Source organism: Bufo gargarizans, chromosome 7, assembly GCF_014858855.1.
Source record: "Bufo gargarizans isolate SCDJY-AF-19 chromosome 7, ASM1485885v1, whole genome shotgun sequence".
Taxonomy (NCBI): Eukaryota; Metazoa; Chordata; class Amphibia; order Anura; family Bufonidae; genus Bufo; species Bufo gargarizans.
The window spans coordinates 57,688,041-57,700,959 of NC_058086.1; the positions used below are offsets into that span (position 1 = coordinate 57,688,041).

The 12,919-nt window shown below is 43.2% G+C and overlaps 1 protein-coding gene across 1 annotated transcript in view; it reads left to right on the forward strand.

Annotated features, from left to right (window-relative positions):
• Positions 1-12,919, forward strand: part of PAPPA2 (pappalysin 2) — a 209,485-nt gene that overhangs the window by 83,587 nt on the left and 112,979 nt on the right. Inside the window, exons 6-8 of the mRNA XM_044301283.1 lie at positions 6,650-6,842; positions 7,840-7,961; positions 9,758-10,247. Coding sequence (XP_044157218.1) covers positions 6,650-6,842; positions 7,840-7,961; positions 9,758-10,247 — 805 coding nt within the window. The remainder of the gene's footprint in view (positions 1-6,649; positions 6,843-7,839; positions 7,962-9,757; positions 10,248-12,919) is intronic.

Sequence of the window (12,919 nt, forward strand, 5' to 3'; positions counted from 1 at the left end):
TCAAGGCTGATAATTTAGCAAATGAGTTACACCGATGTGTTACAATGTCCCATGCGCATATAGCAACAGTCAATGAATTTAGCTGGCTCTTATGTACTGCTCCAATAACAGCCCAACAATAATGCAGATGGATTCAGCAATGTCCGCTACCACATAAGTAGGACTTGATATCCTTAGATGCCAATAATTTTATAGATATGCACCTTCCGTTGGTAAGCCTCACCGCATGAGGTATGAACTGATAGTGTTCCTACCTTCCTCTGGTTTCGAGGACGTCCAGCCGGACGTGTGCGGTGGATGGGCTGCGAGCGACTGTTCCGGCGTCTAGCTCGTGGTATCTGTGATCAGCTGTTCCCAGGTCTCGCGGGATTTCGTAAGTAGTATGTCCCTGGACTGTACAGCAGTAGTTGGAAGTTCTGTACTTAGCGTCTCAGGGATCTTGCTTCTTCCGCTAGTTAGATTGTTTGCATGGCCATGCGTCTGTTGCGGAGATGCTTCTGATACAGGTGTGCGGCCCAGACGCGTTTCGGGAACTCCTTCCCTTCGTCAGTGGTCATTTTGGAACTGGACCTGTTCTTTTGTCAGGTAATACATCTGATGGAAGAGGTCTGGCTCCAAAATACGCTGTAATTTCACACAATAAGGGCTCTTTCACGCGAATTATCAATCATGTTAATGCTCTGTGTCCGGAGCGGGATTTTGCATTCTTTCACGCAGCGGATTCCATGCACAGAACCAAGCATCTCAGGTGTTAGATCCTAAGGAATGCTTTGTTTCAGCAGCACCGCCTCGATGTCTGAAATGGTTCTCTACAATCTGTGAGGCCGTGCTATGGCAGCTGTCCTAACTTACACATTTTTTCTGGAGGAGCCGGACCTGTCACATAATGTTACATCATACTAAAACTTCTCTTCCCTAAGGTGCCAAAACATGGACATATCTAGACACCTTCTAAATCCCTCCCAAAGAGAGGCACAATGCTTTGCACCTAATATCTCTTGTGATATCAGCACAAGATTCCCAGGCAATGGTCCCTGAAATTGACATTGCCTCTTGTGAGCTGTTAACCACTTCAGCCCCGCTAGCTGAAACTCCCTTCAAGACAAGAGCACTTTTTACACTTCGGCACTACACTACTTTCACCGTTTATCGCTCGGTCATGCAACTTACCACCCAAATGAATTTTACCTCCTTTTCTTCTCACTAATAGAGCTTTCATTTGGTGGTATTTTATTGCTGCTGACATTTTTACTTTTTTTGTTATTAATCGAAATGTAACTGAATGAAATTTTTGCCCAGACAGTAGAAAAACCCCACAAATGACCCCATTTCGGAAAGTAGACACCCTAAGGTATTCCGTGAGGGGCACGGCGAGTTCCTAGAATTTTTTATTTTTTGTCACAAGTTAGCGGAAAATGATGATGATTTTTTATTTTTATTTTTTTCTTACAAAGTCTCATATTCCACTAACTTGCGACAAAAAATAAAAAATTCTAGGAACTCGCCATGCCCCTCACGGAATACCTTGGGGTGTCTTCTTTCCAAAATTGGGTCACTTGTGGCGTAGTTATACTGCCCTGGCAATTTAGGGGCCCAAATGTGTAAGAAGTACCTTGCAATCAAAATGTGTAAAAAATGGCCTGCGAAATCCGAAAGGTGCACTTTGGAATATGTGCCCCTTTGCCCACCTTGGCTGCAAAAAAGTGTCACACATCTGGTATCGCCGTACTCAGGAGAAGTTGGGGAATGTGTTTTGGGGTGTCATTTTACATATACCCATGCTGGGTGAGAGAAATATCTTGGCAAAAGACAACTTTTCCAATTTTTTTATACAAAGTTGGCATTTGACCAAGATATTTTTCTCACCCAGCATGGGTATATGTAAAATGACACCACAAAACACATTCCCCAACTTCTCCTGAGTACGGCGATACCAGATGTGTGACACTTTTTTGCAGCCAAGGTGGGTAAAGGGGCACATATTCCAAAGTGCACCTTTCGGATTTCGCAGGCCATTTTTTACACATTTTGATTGCAAGGTACTTCTTACACATTTGGGCCCCTAAATTGCCAGGGCAGTATAACTACGCCACAAGTGACCCCATTTTGGAAAGAAGACACCCCAAGGTATTCCGTGAGGGGCACGGCGAGTTCCTAGAATTTTTTATTTTTTGTCGCAAGTTAGTGGAATATGAGACTTTGTAAGGAAAAAAGAAAAAAAAAGAAAAATCATCATTTTCCGCTAACTTGTGACAAAAAATAAAAAATTCTAGGAACTCGCCGTGCCCCTCACGGAATACCTTGGGGTGTCTTCTTTCCAAAATGAGGTCACTTGTGGCGTAGTTATACTGCCCTGGCAATTTAGGGGCCCAAATGTGTAAGAAGTACCTTGCAATCAAAATGTGTAAAAAATGGCCTGCGAAATCCGAAAGGTGCACTTTGGAATATGTGCCCCTTTGCCCACCTTGGCTGCAAAAAAGTGTCACACATCTGGTATCGCCGTACTCAGGAGAAGTTGGGGAATGTGTTTTGGGGTGTCATTTTACATATAACCATGCTGGGTGAGAGAAATATCTTGGCAAAAGATAACTTTTCCCATTTTTTATACAAAGTTGGCAATTGACCAAGATATTTTTCTCACCCAGCATGGGTATATGTAAAATGACACCCCAAAACACATTGCCCAAATTCTCCTGAGTACGGCGATACCAGATGTGTCACACTTTTTTGCAGCCTAGATGCGCAAAGGGGCCCAAATTCCTTTTAGGAGGGCATTTTTAGACATTTGGATCCCAGACTTCTTCTCACACTTTCGGGCCCCTAAAAAGCCAGGGCAGTATAAATACCCCACATGTGACCCACTTTGGAAAGAAGACACCCCAAGGTATTCAATGAGGGGCCTGGCGAGTTCCTAGAATTTTTTATTTTTTGCATAAGTTAGCGGATATTGATTTTTTTTGTTTTTTTCTCACAAAGTCTCACTTTCGGCTAACTTAGGACAAAAATTTCAATCTTTCATGGACTCGCCATGCCCCTCACGAAATACCTTGGGGTGTCTTCTTTCCGACATGGGGTCACATGTGGGGTATTTATACTGCCCTGGCTTTTTAGGGGCCCTAAAGCGTGAGAAGAAGTCTGGAATATAAATGTTTACGCATTTGGATACCGTGAGGGGTATGGTGAGTTCATGTGAGATTTTATTTTTTGACACAAGTTAGTGGAATATGAGACTTAGTAAGAAAAAACAAAAACAAAAACAAACAAAAAATTTCCGCTAACTTGTGCCAAAAAAATGTCTGAATGGAGCCTTACAGGGGGGGGGGGGGGGGGTGATCAATGACAGCGGGGTGATCAATGACAGGGGGATGATCAATGACAGGGGGGTGATCACCCATATAGACTCCCGGATCACCCCCCTGTCATTGATCACCCCCCTGGTAAGGCTCCATTCAGACGTCCGTATAATTTTTACGGATCCATGGATCGGATCCGCAAAACACATGCGGACGTCTGAATGGAGCCTTACAGGGGGGTGATCAATGACAGGGGGGTGATCAATGACAGGGGGGTGATCACCCATATAGACTCCCTGATCACCCCCCTGTCATTGATCACCCCCCTGTAAGGCTCCATTCAGACGTCCGTATAATTTTTACGGATCCATGGATCGGATCCACAAAACACATGCGGACGTCTGAATGGAGCCTTACAGGGGGGTTATCAATGACAGGGGGTGATCAGGGTGATCACCCCCCTGTCACTGATCACCCCCCCTGTAAGGCTCCATTCAGACGTCCGTATGATTTTTACGGATCCATGGATACATGGATCGGATCCGCAAAACACATGCGGACGTCTGAATGGAGCCTTACAGGGGGGTTATCAATGACAGGGGGGTGATCAGGGAGTGTATATGGGTGATCACCCGCCTGTCATTGATCACCCCCCTGTAAGGCTCCATTCAGACGTCCGCATGTGTTTTGCGGATCCGATCCATGTATCCATGGATCCGTAAAAATCATGCGGACGTCTGAATGGAGCCTTACAGGGGGGTGATCAATGACAGGGGGGTGATCAATGACAGGGGGTGATCAGGGAGTGTATATGGGTGATCACCCGCCTGTCATTGATCACCCCCCTGTAAGGCTCCATTCAGACGTCCGCATGTGTTTTGCGGATCCGATCCATGTATCCATGGATCCGTAAAAATCATGCGGACGTCTGAATGGAGCCTTACAGGGGGGTGATCAATGACAGGGGGTGATCAGGGAGTGTATATGGGTGATCACCCGCCTGTCATTGATCACCCCCCTGTAAGGCTCCATTCAGACGTCCGCATGTGTTTTGCGGATCCGATCCATGTATCCATGGATCCGTAAAAATCATACGGATGTCTGAATGGAGCCTTACAGGGGGGTGATCAATGACAGGGGGGTGATCAATGACAGGGGGTGATCAGGGAGTGTATATGGGTGATCACCCGCCTGTCATTGATCACCCCCCTGTAAGGCTCCATTCAGACGTCCGCATGTGTTTTGCGGATCCGATCCATGTATCCGTGGATCCGTAAAAATCATACGGACGTCTGAACGGAGCCTGACAGGGGGGTGATCAATGACAGGGGGGTGATCAGGGAGTTTATATGGGGTGATCATGGGTGATCAGGGGTTCATAAAGGGTTAATAAGTGACCGGGGGGGGGGGTGTAGTGTAGTGTAGTGTTTGGTGCGACTTTACTGACCTACCTGTGTCCTCTGGTGGTCGATCCTAACAAAAGGGACCACCAGAGGACCAGGTAGGAGGTATATTAGACGCTGTTATGAAAACAGCGTCTAATATACCTGTTAGCGGTTAAAAAATTCGGATCTCCAGCCTGCCAGCGAGCGATCGCCGCTGGCAGGCTGGAGATCCACTCGCTTACCTTCAGTTCCTGTGAGCGCGCGCGCCTGTGTGCGCGCGTTCACAGGAAATCCCGGCCCTCGCGAGATGACGCATATATGCGTGACTCTGCGCAGGGCTGCCACCTCTGGACCGCACATCTGCGTTAGGCGGTCCGGAGGTGGTTAAACAGAATGGTGTGCTGGTTGTCACCCTAGCAACTACCAACAGGAGGTTTGTGTCAGGTGTAGCACCTGCAGGGTATGAATGCCACATATTGTCAAGGTGCAGTTCACCGTGCCGTGTGTTGCAGTGCAGGCTGCCTGCACGTCTTTTGCGTACTTGCTGCAGGTGATTCTGTGCAGGCTGGTTGCTTTTGGCTGTGTGCTGGCTGCGGTATCTGGTGTGAACATGCCCGTGTATGTGTGTACCCCTTTGACTGTGACTGTAGTTCTGTTCAGTGTTCCTTGTTGCCATGGGCAATGCCCATTTCTGTATCCCGTGTATGCCGGTTGCCATGGGCAATGCCAGGTTCTGTTCTTGTGTGTCCTGTTCTGAGCTCTGGTGCTGATGGGGTTAACTCCCATGTCTGCTGTGCCTTGGTGTGGTTTTGCAGGTGGACTTGTTCAGCACCTATTTCTCCCTGTGTTTCCTGTTCCTGGGGTTATTTCTGGTTTAGTTGTTCTGTCTATCAGTTTATCCTGTTCCGTTCTTGGTGTTGCTCCTTGCTGCTGACCCAAGGGGTCTTTCTATCAGTCCGTTTATATGGTTCCCCCTAAGTTTTCATTGTTGTATTCTGTTCCTTGTTTTGCCATGTCCTGTTCTGTCTGTATCTGCCCTGTATTTTGTTATTTGTTCCTTGCTAGCCTGTGCTAGCAGTGCTTAACTGCATCAGTTGTCATGTCTGTATTCCTGTAGAGCCTAGCAGAGCTTATCTGCGTCTGAGAGCCTCTGGAAGGGGGTCCCTGACTTCCCCGGATGGGGAACCACCATCCATGTGCAGCTCTGCCTGGGGCTGCTTAGTTTCTATCGCTTGTGGCGCAGGTAACTGCTTCTGCCTTTGTTATACCTTGCCTGTCTGTACCTGCATCTGTATCTGTATCGCTGTCTGTCTCTGCTGGTACCTTTGTTGGTATCTTCTGGTCTGCTGGTACCATTGTTGGTATCTTCTGGTCTGCTCGACCAGCTGCCGCTGACTCGGTTTACGCTCTGGAGTAGCCCCTGGCAACTACCGTGGCTCAAGTCTATCCTCACCACCAGAGGCTCTAGTGAAGACTTGATGTTGCTTAGTTATGCCCCTCCTCAGTATTGCCAGTCAGTGGCACAGTGGGTATATACCCGATGGTTCATTACACATATTACATGTATATTAATATAACTATAGGGTGGGCAGAAACTTTGTTGACCATGGTGCATCCTCTTGCACTTACATAGAGATGTATTCAGCTCACCCATGGAATACTGCTTGTAAGCTCTTGGCTCCAGGAGTGAATTGACTTAAGTAAAATATTACAGTGTTTATGTAATTAATCTAATTGGGTGTTGTTATCTCCACTTTTTGCCTTCACTACATTCCATAAATGAGACCTAGAATGATCCAGCAAACCTTTGGCTTATAGACACAGTGTAGATCAACAGATAAAACAGAATTGTGTTAAGATTTGTTGGTTATTGTTTTAAATGTTCTGCAAAATGTAAAGTTAATTCTAGAATTTAGACTTATGGTAATACTGGCTGTGTAACTTCATTATCTCTTCTATTTTCAATATCAGATGATGATTGTGCCAACAGCTTTACTCCAAATCAGGTAGCCCGCATGCGCTGTTACCTTGATCTCAAATATCAAGGATGGACTAGGTTGCCCAAGCCTTCACCTGTTCCTTTGGCCCCAAAAGTAATTAAACAGGGTCCAGACTTTCTCACCATTCAGTGGATGCCTCCTGTAAGTGGAGAACTGTATGAAAGGTAATTGAAATTCTACATAAGCCTCTTGCCAGTGGTATGGAACTTCTTCTCCAGCTGTCAGCAATCTTGCATTGTCCATAGGTCGTTTTCAGTATGATAGCTGTATTTACTTATCACCTTATATGTGATACATTGTATTACATAACCTCGGTTTTAGACAAGTTTTCTTTGTATTTGTATTAGTTTCTAGGCATTTTACTACAGTGTAATTTACTGCACTTCACATTAACACAAAGCACATAATAAAATGCACAGTCATTCAGTATGCATTAAATCATGGTTGGCACAGCTTGGGCAAAATAATGGCCTAGAATATAGAAAGAGGTAGCAGGACAAAGTCAAAATTATTTGTATAGAAAGATAACCTGTATGACAGATTCATTTATGATATATCACTAGAGGAAGGCTACTATTCCTTTTTGGATCTCTTACAATTATGGCAAAAATCCTGCATAATGGCATTAGTGAGGCCCAAGTATTTGAATGAAAGGGGAGCATGGCAACAAAGATGTTCCAAAATACATTGATGGCCACAGAATGAACAGGGACCCAATAGCAATGATCAAAGTAGGCTCTCCATTATAGGTTTTGTCACCCAGGACAATTATGGTTTTTGTTGCCTACTTAGCCTTTTCATGAACTCTGGGCGAAGTCCCAAGCATGTATCAATGCAGTTCACTTTGAGAAAGGAGACCTACACAAGTTCTTACTATCAATAGCAAAGGCAATGGGACCAACCAAGGCTGGGTCTTCTCTCTCCATTGGGTTCTTCCAAAGACAGCCACATGATCTGCCTATATGCTACAACAGGAGGCACAATGATAGTCACCTACCAAATCCTGTTCAATTGTCCCAACTTTGAACAGAAATAATGAATAATGGAGATAAGAATTTCATTTAGTGGCCTAATGTTAGTGCCATAAAGATCTAGTTTTAGCCTTTTTTAAGTTCTCAATTCTTTACACTTTACTTAATGGAGAATTTCTATTTTTTACAGGGACTCAAGATCTATTTGTGAGTTTTGCACAGTCGATGGATCTTTCTTACAATATGCACATCATGCCATTTCGCCACGTACCTGTGACATTTCTGGGTACTGGACTCCAGAAGAGGCAGTGGGTATGTATTCTGTACACTTTTACTATGCCACATTTCCAGTTCTAAATATGTGTCTATACAGTCATAGTAAGATCTTCTCTGAATAGAATTCATCATACCAATGTAGGGAAGCATAAAAAAATTGTGAATTCTAACATCTTACTACAGTAAGTTATTTTGACCCACTGTTACCCAACTCCATAATTTATTTGGGGGGTAATTTCATGAACAACCAAATGTGTAGCAGTATATAGTAGTGTGTAGAGAAGAGAGTTTAGCCTTGGAGGTGTCACATTGTTAAAAAAAAAATAAGAAGGAACAGATGGTTCTTACATAAGAATTGATTTCAGCCTTCTACTAAAACTGTACATTAAGTTATGGGCCATTATAAACTATCTCAACTTTCTGGCCTTAATTTTAGGATAGAAATTGTTGACAACCAGAAGCCGTTATGACACTGTGGTCTGCCAACTGTAGAAGCATTGGTCCACCTCATTTATAGTGGTCATCAACTTATCTTGTTGCTTGCCACTCTTGCAGGGTGATTGAACCATACAAAAACATTATTTTTAAGTAGCAGCAGATTATTTTCAAACAGCAGATGTAAAAAGACCCTTTTTGGCTCTTGGTTCAATCTTACTTTACTTGTTTTTTTCCTGAGTAAAGGGTGTTCTAATATTTCATACCAAGAACTTAGGGGATTACCCAAGGTACTATATCCTTTATACATCTTATGAAAACTGTTAGGTTATATCTCCAAGTCACCAAATGGAATACTTTGAGGGCTAAAGGTTTTCCCATACCTCAATACAAACAAGGGAATAATATTCTGTTAAATTTAATAGGATAGATTTCGAGGAATCCTGACTCATTGGGTGGCATGCAGACCAGTATACTTGATTCCCAATAAAATTTCCATTAAATATCACATTCGTTAGTATTCTGGTATTTCATGCTGCTTCGATCCTCTATTGTAGCTCATTTAGAGGATGACTGTTATTCTTAGTGTAATACTGGTGAGATAGGGTTCAATATAGATATAGAAGGCAGCTTGCCTCTCATCCAAAACTTGAGTACTGAGGTCAAGCAATGTACATAGAATGGCTGTGCAAAAACAGCGCGTGGACCCACTTCTGTCAACATACCTACGACTTATGTTTAAAGTAAAAAAAAAATATATTCTGTCTCTCTAGAAAATGGCCAGATAGTTTTAATTTATTTCCAAGCTAAAGACAGAATCCCTGGTGGTCTAATGGAAGTGAAAGAACGAATGGTAGTACCCATGGTGGTCTTGGGCAATGAATAGGTTAATGATAACATCCCTGGTGGTCTTGTAGTGAAGAGGTTAAAACTCACTGTAGCCAGTGTGCTGCCTTGCCCCTTACAGTCAGGGCTACATCAACTCTGATGGGAAGTAACCTTGGGGTAGTGAATGCATGTTTCTTTTTACAGCATAGTTGGCCATATTGTGGGTTTACAAAAGTCAGTTAGACCTCTCAGAATTGACCATCATCGATATAAACCTGGAAGACAATGAGCACCTCTGCATGTCTACAGCCCATGTGCCACCAGTGTATTTGCATTCTGAAGGTATCTCCAAGTGATAAATACAGCTAAATCAGACAAATGGCTTGCAGAGTAATGAGGGTAAAAGAAATACTGAGTTTGGTAGATATCTTTGCCTCAGTTCTTCTGTACCAAGGTAAATGATTTCAAATATTAGTTTAGATCAGCTAAAAAGTCCAATGTGCATACTATGGGTCTGAGATGTTTAAATAGGAGACTTATGTTCACAGAATTTTGTATTTTTTGTCCAGGCCCTCCTGATGTGGACCAGCCTTGCCAGCCAAGCCTACAGGCATGGAGTCCCGAAATTCATTTGCTTACCAATATGTCAGTTCCCTGTACTGAGCCTGATGGATGTATGCTGGAGCTCCATTTCTTAAAACCTGTTCGACCTCAGGCCCTCACAATATGGATAACGTACCTGTCCCCTAACTTACCTAACCCACTCTCAGACATTGAATTGGTAACAGAACAAAATGAATCTTTACACCTGGGTACTATGGAAGCCTTTTGTGATACTCCATTGACCATTAGACTGACCACTGATCAAAAAGTTTCAAGAGTCCGTGTATATACATTTGATGCAAGAATGGACATAGATGCAGTCCTCCTTGTGTCCATGCCTCATGATCCTCTTTGCTCATCCTGCAGACCTGTGAAATACAAAATAGTCAGAAACCCTCCTTTCCCAAGAGAGTCCCAAGTTAGACAGATCCAAACCCAGCTCGCCTTCACAGACAGGTGAGTAGAACTTATCTCTTAAATATAAATTGTTTGAATTTGTAAGGAGGAATACGGTATGCACTACATACTAAGAGAAGACGAGTATAATGAGTTGGGTCTTGTTGACATGTAAGGAAACAATTACTACTGCTACCATTATTTTTATCAGGTTTTTGCCTGCACAGTACAGACATAACAGGACATATGTACATAAGGACATATGTGCCATAGACTTATCTCGTTATGTGTACATGTTCGACATATACACTGGGGAAGCTCCCTGCATATATGCCAAATGTAGCCATAGGTCTCCTTTGACCCAGCAGAGGCCAAAAGAGTATCCCTTTGGCCTTCCCCAAGTTGGTATGTGCAGGCAAATATCTTGAAAAGAGGAGGAATGTTCCTGATTGATCTTATCCTCATATGTATGGATGGTGAAAACTGGACACAGACGTGCAGTCTGAACAGGTACCACAATGTTAGAAAACAAGGAACCAGTGGCAAATGTACTCAAACCGAGTCAAGCCGCACCTAAGCGGGGCCTCATTTTTATTCTTGCTATCGGATCCCACCCTCTATGTAAAAATAAACACATAGCAGTGACAACTCTATTCTTGTAGAATCATATTTTTGGGAATATTCATGCCTGCAGATGCCCTATTCCACCTCTAGTTAAATTTTTCACGTTGGCCACCATTTTCTTTGGTCATGTTGCCACTCGTCATTTGAGCTTCCAGTTAGACTTGCCTCTCCTACTTCAAATGTAATGCACAGGCATGCAAAGTTAATCTGTGCTGAAATACTCTGCCCTTTTGTTGATTTAGCTAAAATAGTTCATGCTGCTGTTCATTATTTCATTTTGGGCACAGTTTTAGCTACTTGATCTGCTGTACATCCATATGTGAACAGGTATGAAGGATGGTTGCATTAGGGGTCTGACCCAAGACATCCTTAGCCACTGAGGGTTAGCACATCAGACACTGTACGAAATGTAGAACATATAACAGTGATAAATGCCAGCCCATTATCAGACTGATGTGAGTGACTAATGCGTCTGTGAGTGAGGAATAGTGTAGGACACAGTGGGTGGGGATCTGTGATGAAGATAATAAGTCATTATCCTTGAAACTAATGAACCATACTGAATGTGGGTGGTATATTTTTTAAAATAAATGTTGTGATTGATTTCACTTTAAACTAGTGATTACATTTATTCCTAAATAATGTTCGAGCTGCAGACTGCAGATTGTATCTCCTAAAACAGAGCTCAATAAGACACCTTTTGGAAGTTAATGAAAATATATGTCAGTGGGTCAACTTTTAACGAAGCTTAAAGTTAAGGTTTACTTGTGGGGAACCAACAAGAATAGGTTGCATAAATATCAGTTCTCTGATGTGGTGGTAAAATAGGAACCACTCATTTTAGATGTGAGTTTGTTAAACTGACCATACCCTAGAGATTTTGGGTGTCAGAAAAGGCCAAGTTAGACAATTTTTTTTCCCAAATATTGGCGCCTTTTCATGACATAAATGTGTTTGACATATGCTGACCAATGGCAGATATCTGTCAAAAAGTGGATCTGTTATGTTGGATTTTTTCATTTGGTTCCTGTAGCAGAAAGGTCATACATGCCAAACAACAGATCTTCATCCCATCAGTTGTAGACTAGACTAAGCCAAAGATCACATCAGAGATCAATCAGTTTCCGTGAATTTCCTTTCAACTTTGTCATAAGTTAAAACTAAATTCATGAATCGATCTATGCAGTGATCTGTGGCTTAGTCTATGACATTGTTGTCATAGCTTAAGCCACAGATCACAGCAGATTGTTGCCCCAAACGTTAGCCATCACAACACTAACGATTTACGACAAGTCATTCAGTAAATGACCATTTGGAATCTCTAAAGTACAGTATGGCTGCCTTTAGTAGACGCAGTTCAGATCCTTATCCATCAGTAGGATGCAGGCTGACAATAATGGTAGTCAGTATTCTGTGAACAAATTACTGCAAACTGTATGGCTTGGAAACCGTGACAAGCTGGAACTCTCATGGCCAGTAGAGATGAGCGAATCAAATCCCACGAAGTGGAATTAGATCCGAATTTCAGGATAAAGTTGATTCATCTGGAAGCCGAATTTCCTTGTGCTTTTTGTTAGCAAATCAATTTAACCTGAAATAGTGTAAAAAACAAAAGAAACATACTTACCTCCTCCATTTGCTCGCGACGGACCGGCAGCCGCCATCTTGATTGAATACCTCGGCCCAAATCCCGTGCATAGTGACGAATGACATCACCGCCCCGGCCGGCATGATGACATAATCTTGCGCCGTGTGAGATTATGCGCCAGATCTTCAAGCAAGATATCAGCAAATGGAGGTGGTAAGTTTGATTAAAAAAAAAATTCTATGTTAATTTTACACAGTTTTTACACTCAGATGCTGCGATAAAGTATGAACGCAGCATCTGAGGGGTACAATGACAGGGAGCGGCGCTATCGCAGCTCCCTGTCATTGCACCCGCTACTTACAAAAAATGCAGTTCGTGACAAAGTAATTTCTCACAAATAGGGATGAGCGAACTCGAACTGTATAGTTCGGGTTCGTACCGAATTTTGGGGTGTCCGTGACACGGACCCGAACCCGGACATTTTCGTAAAAGTCCGGGTTCGGGTTCGGTGTTCGTCGCT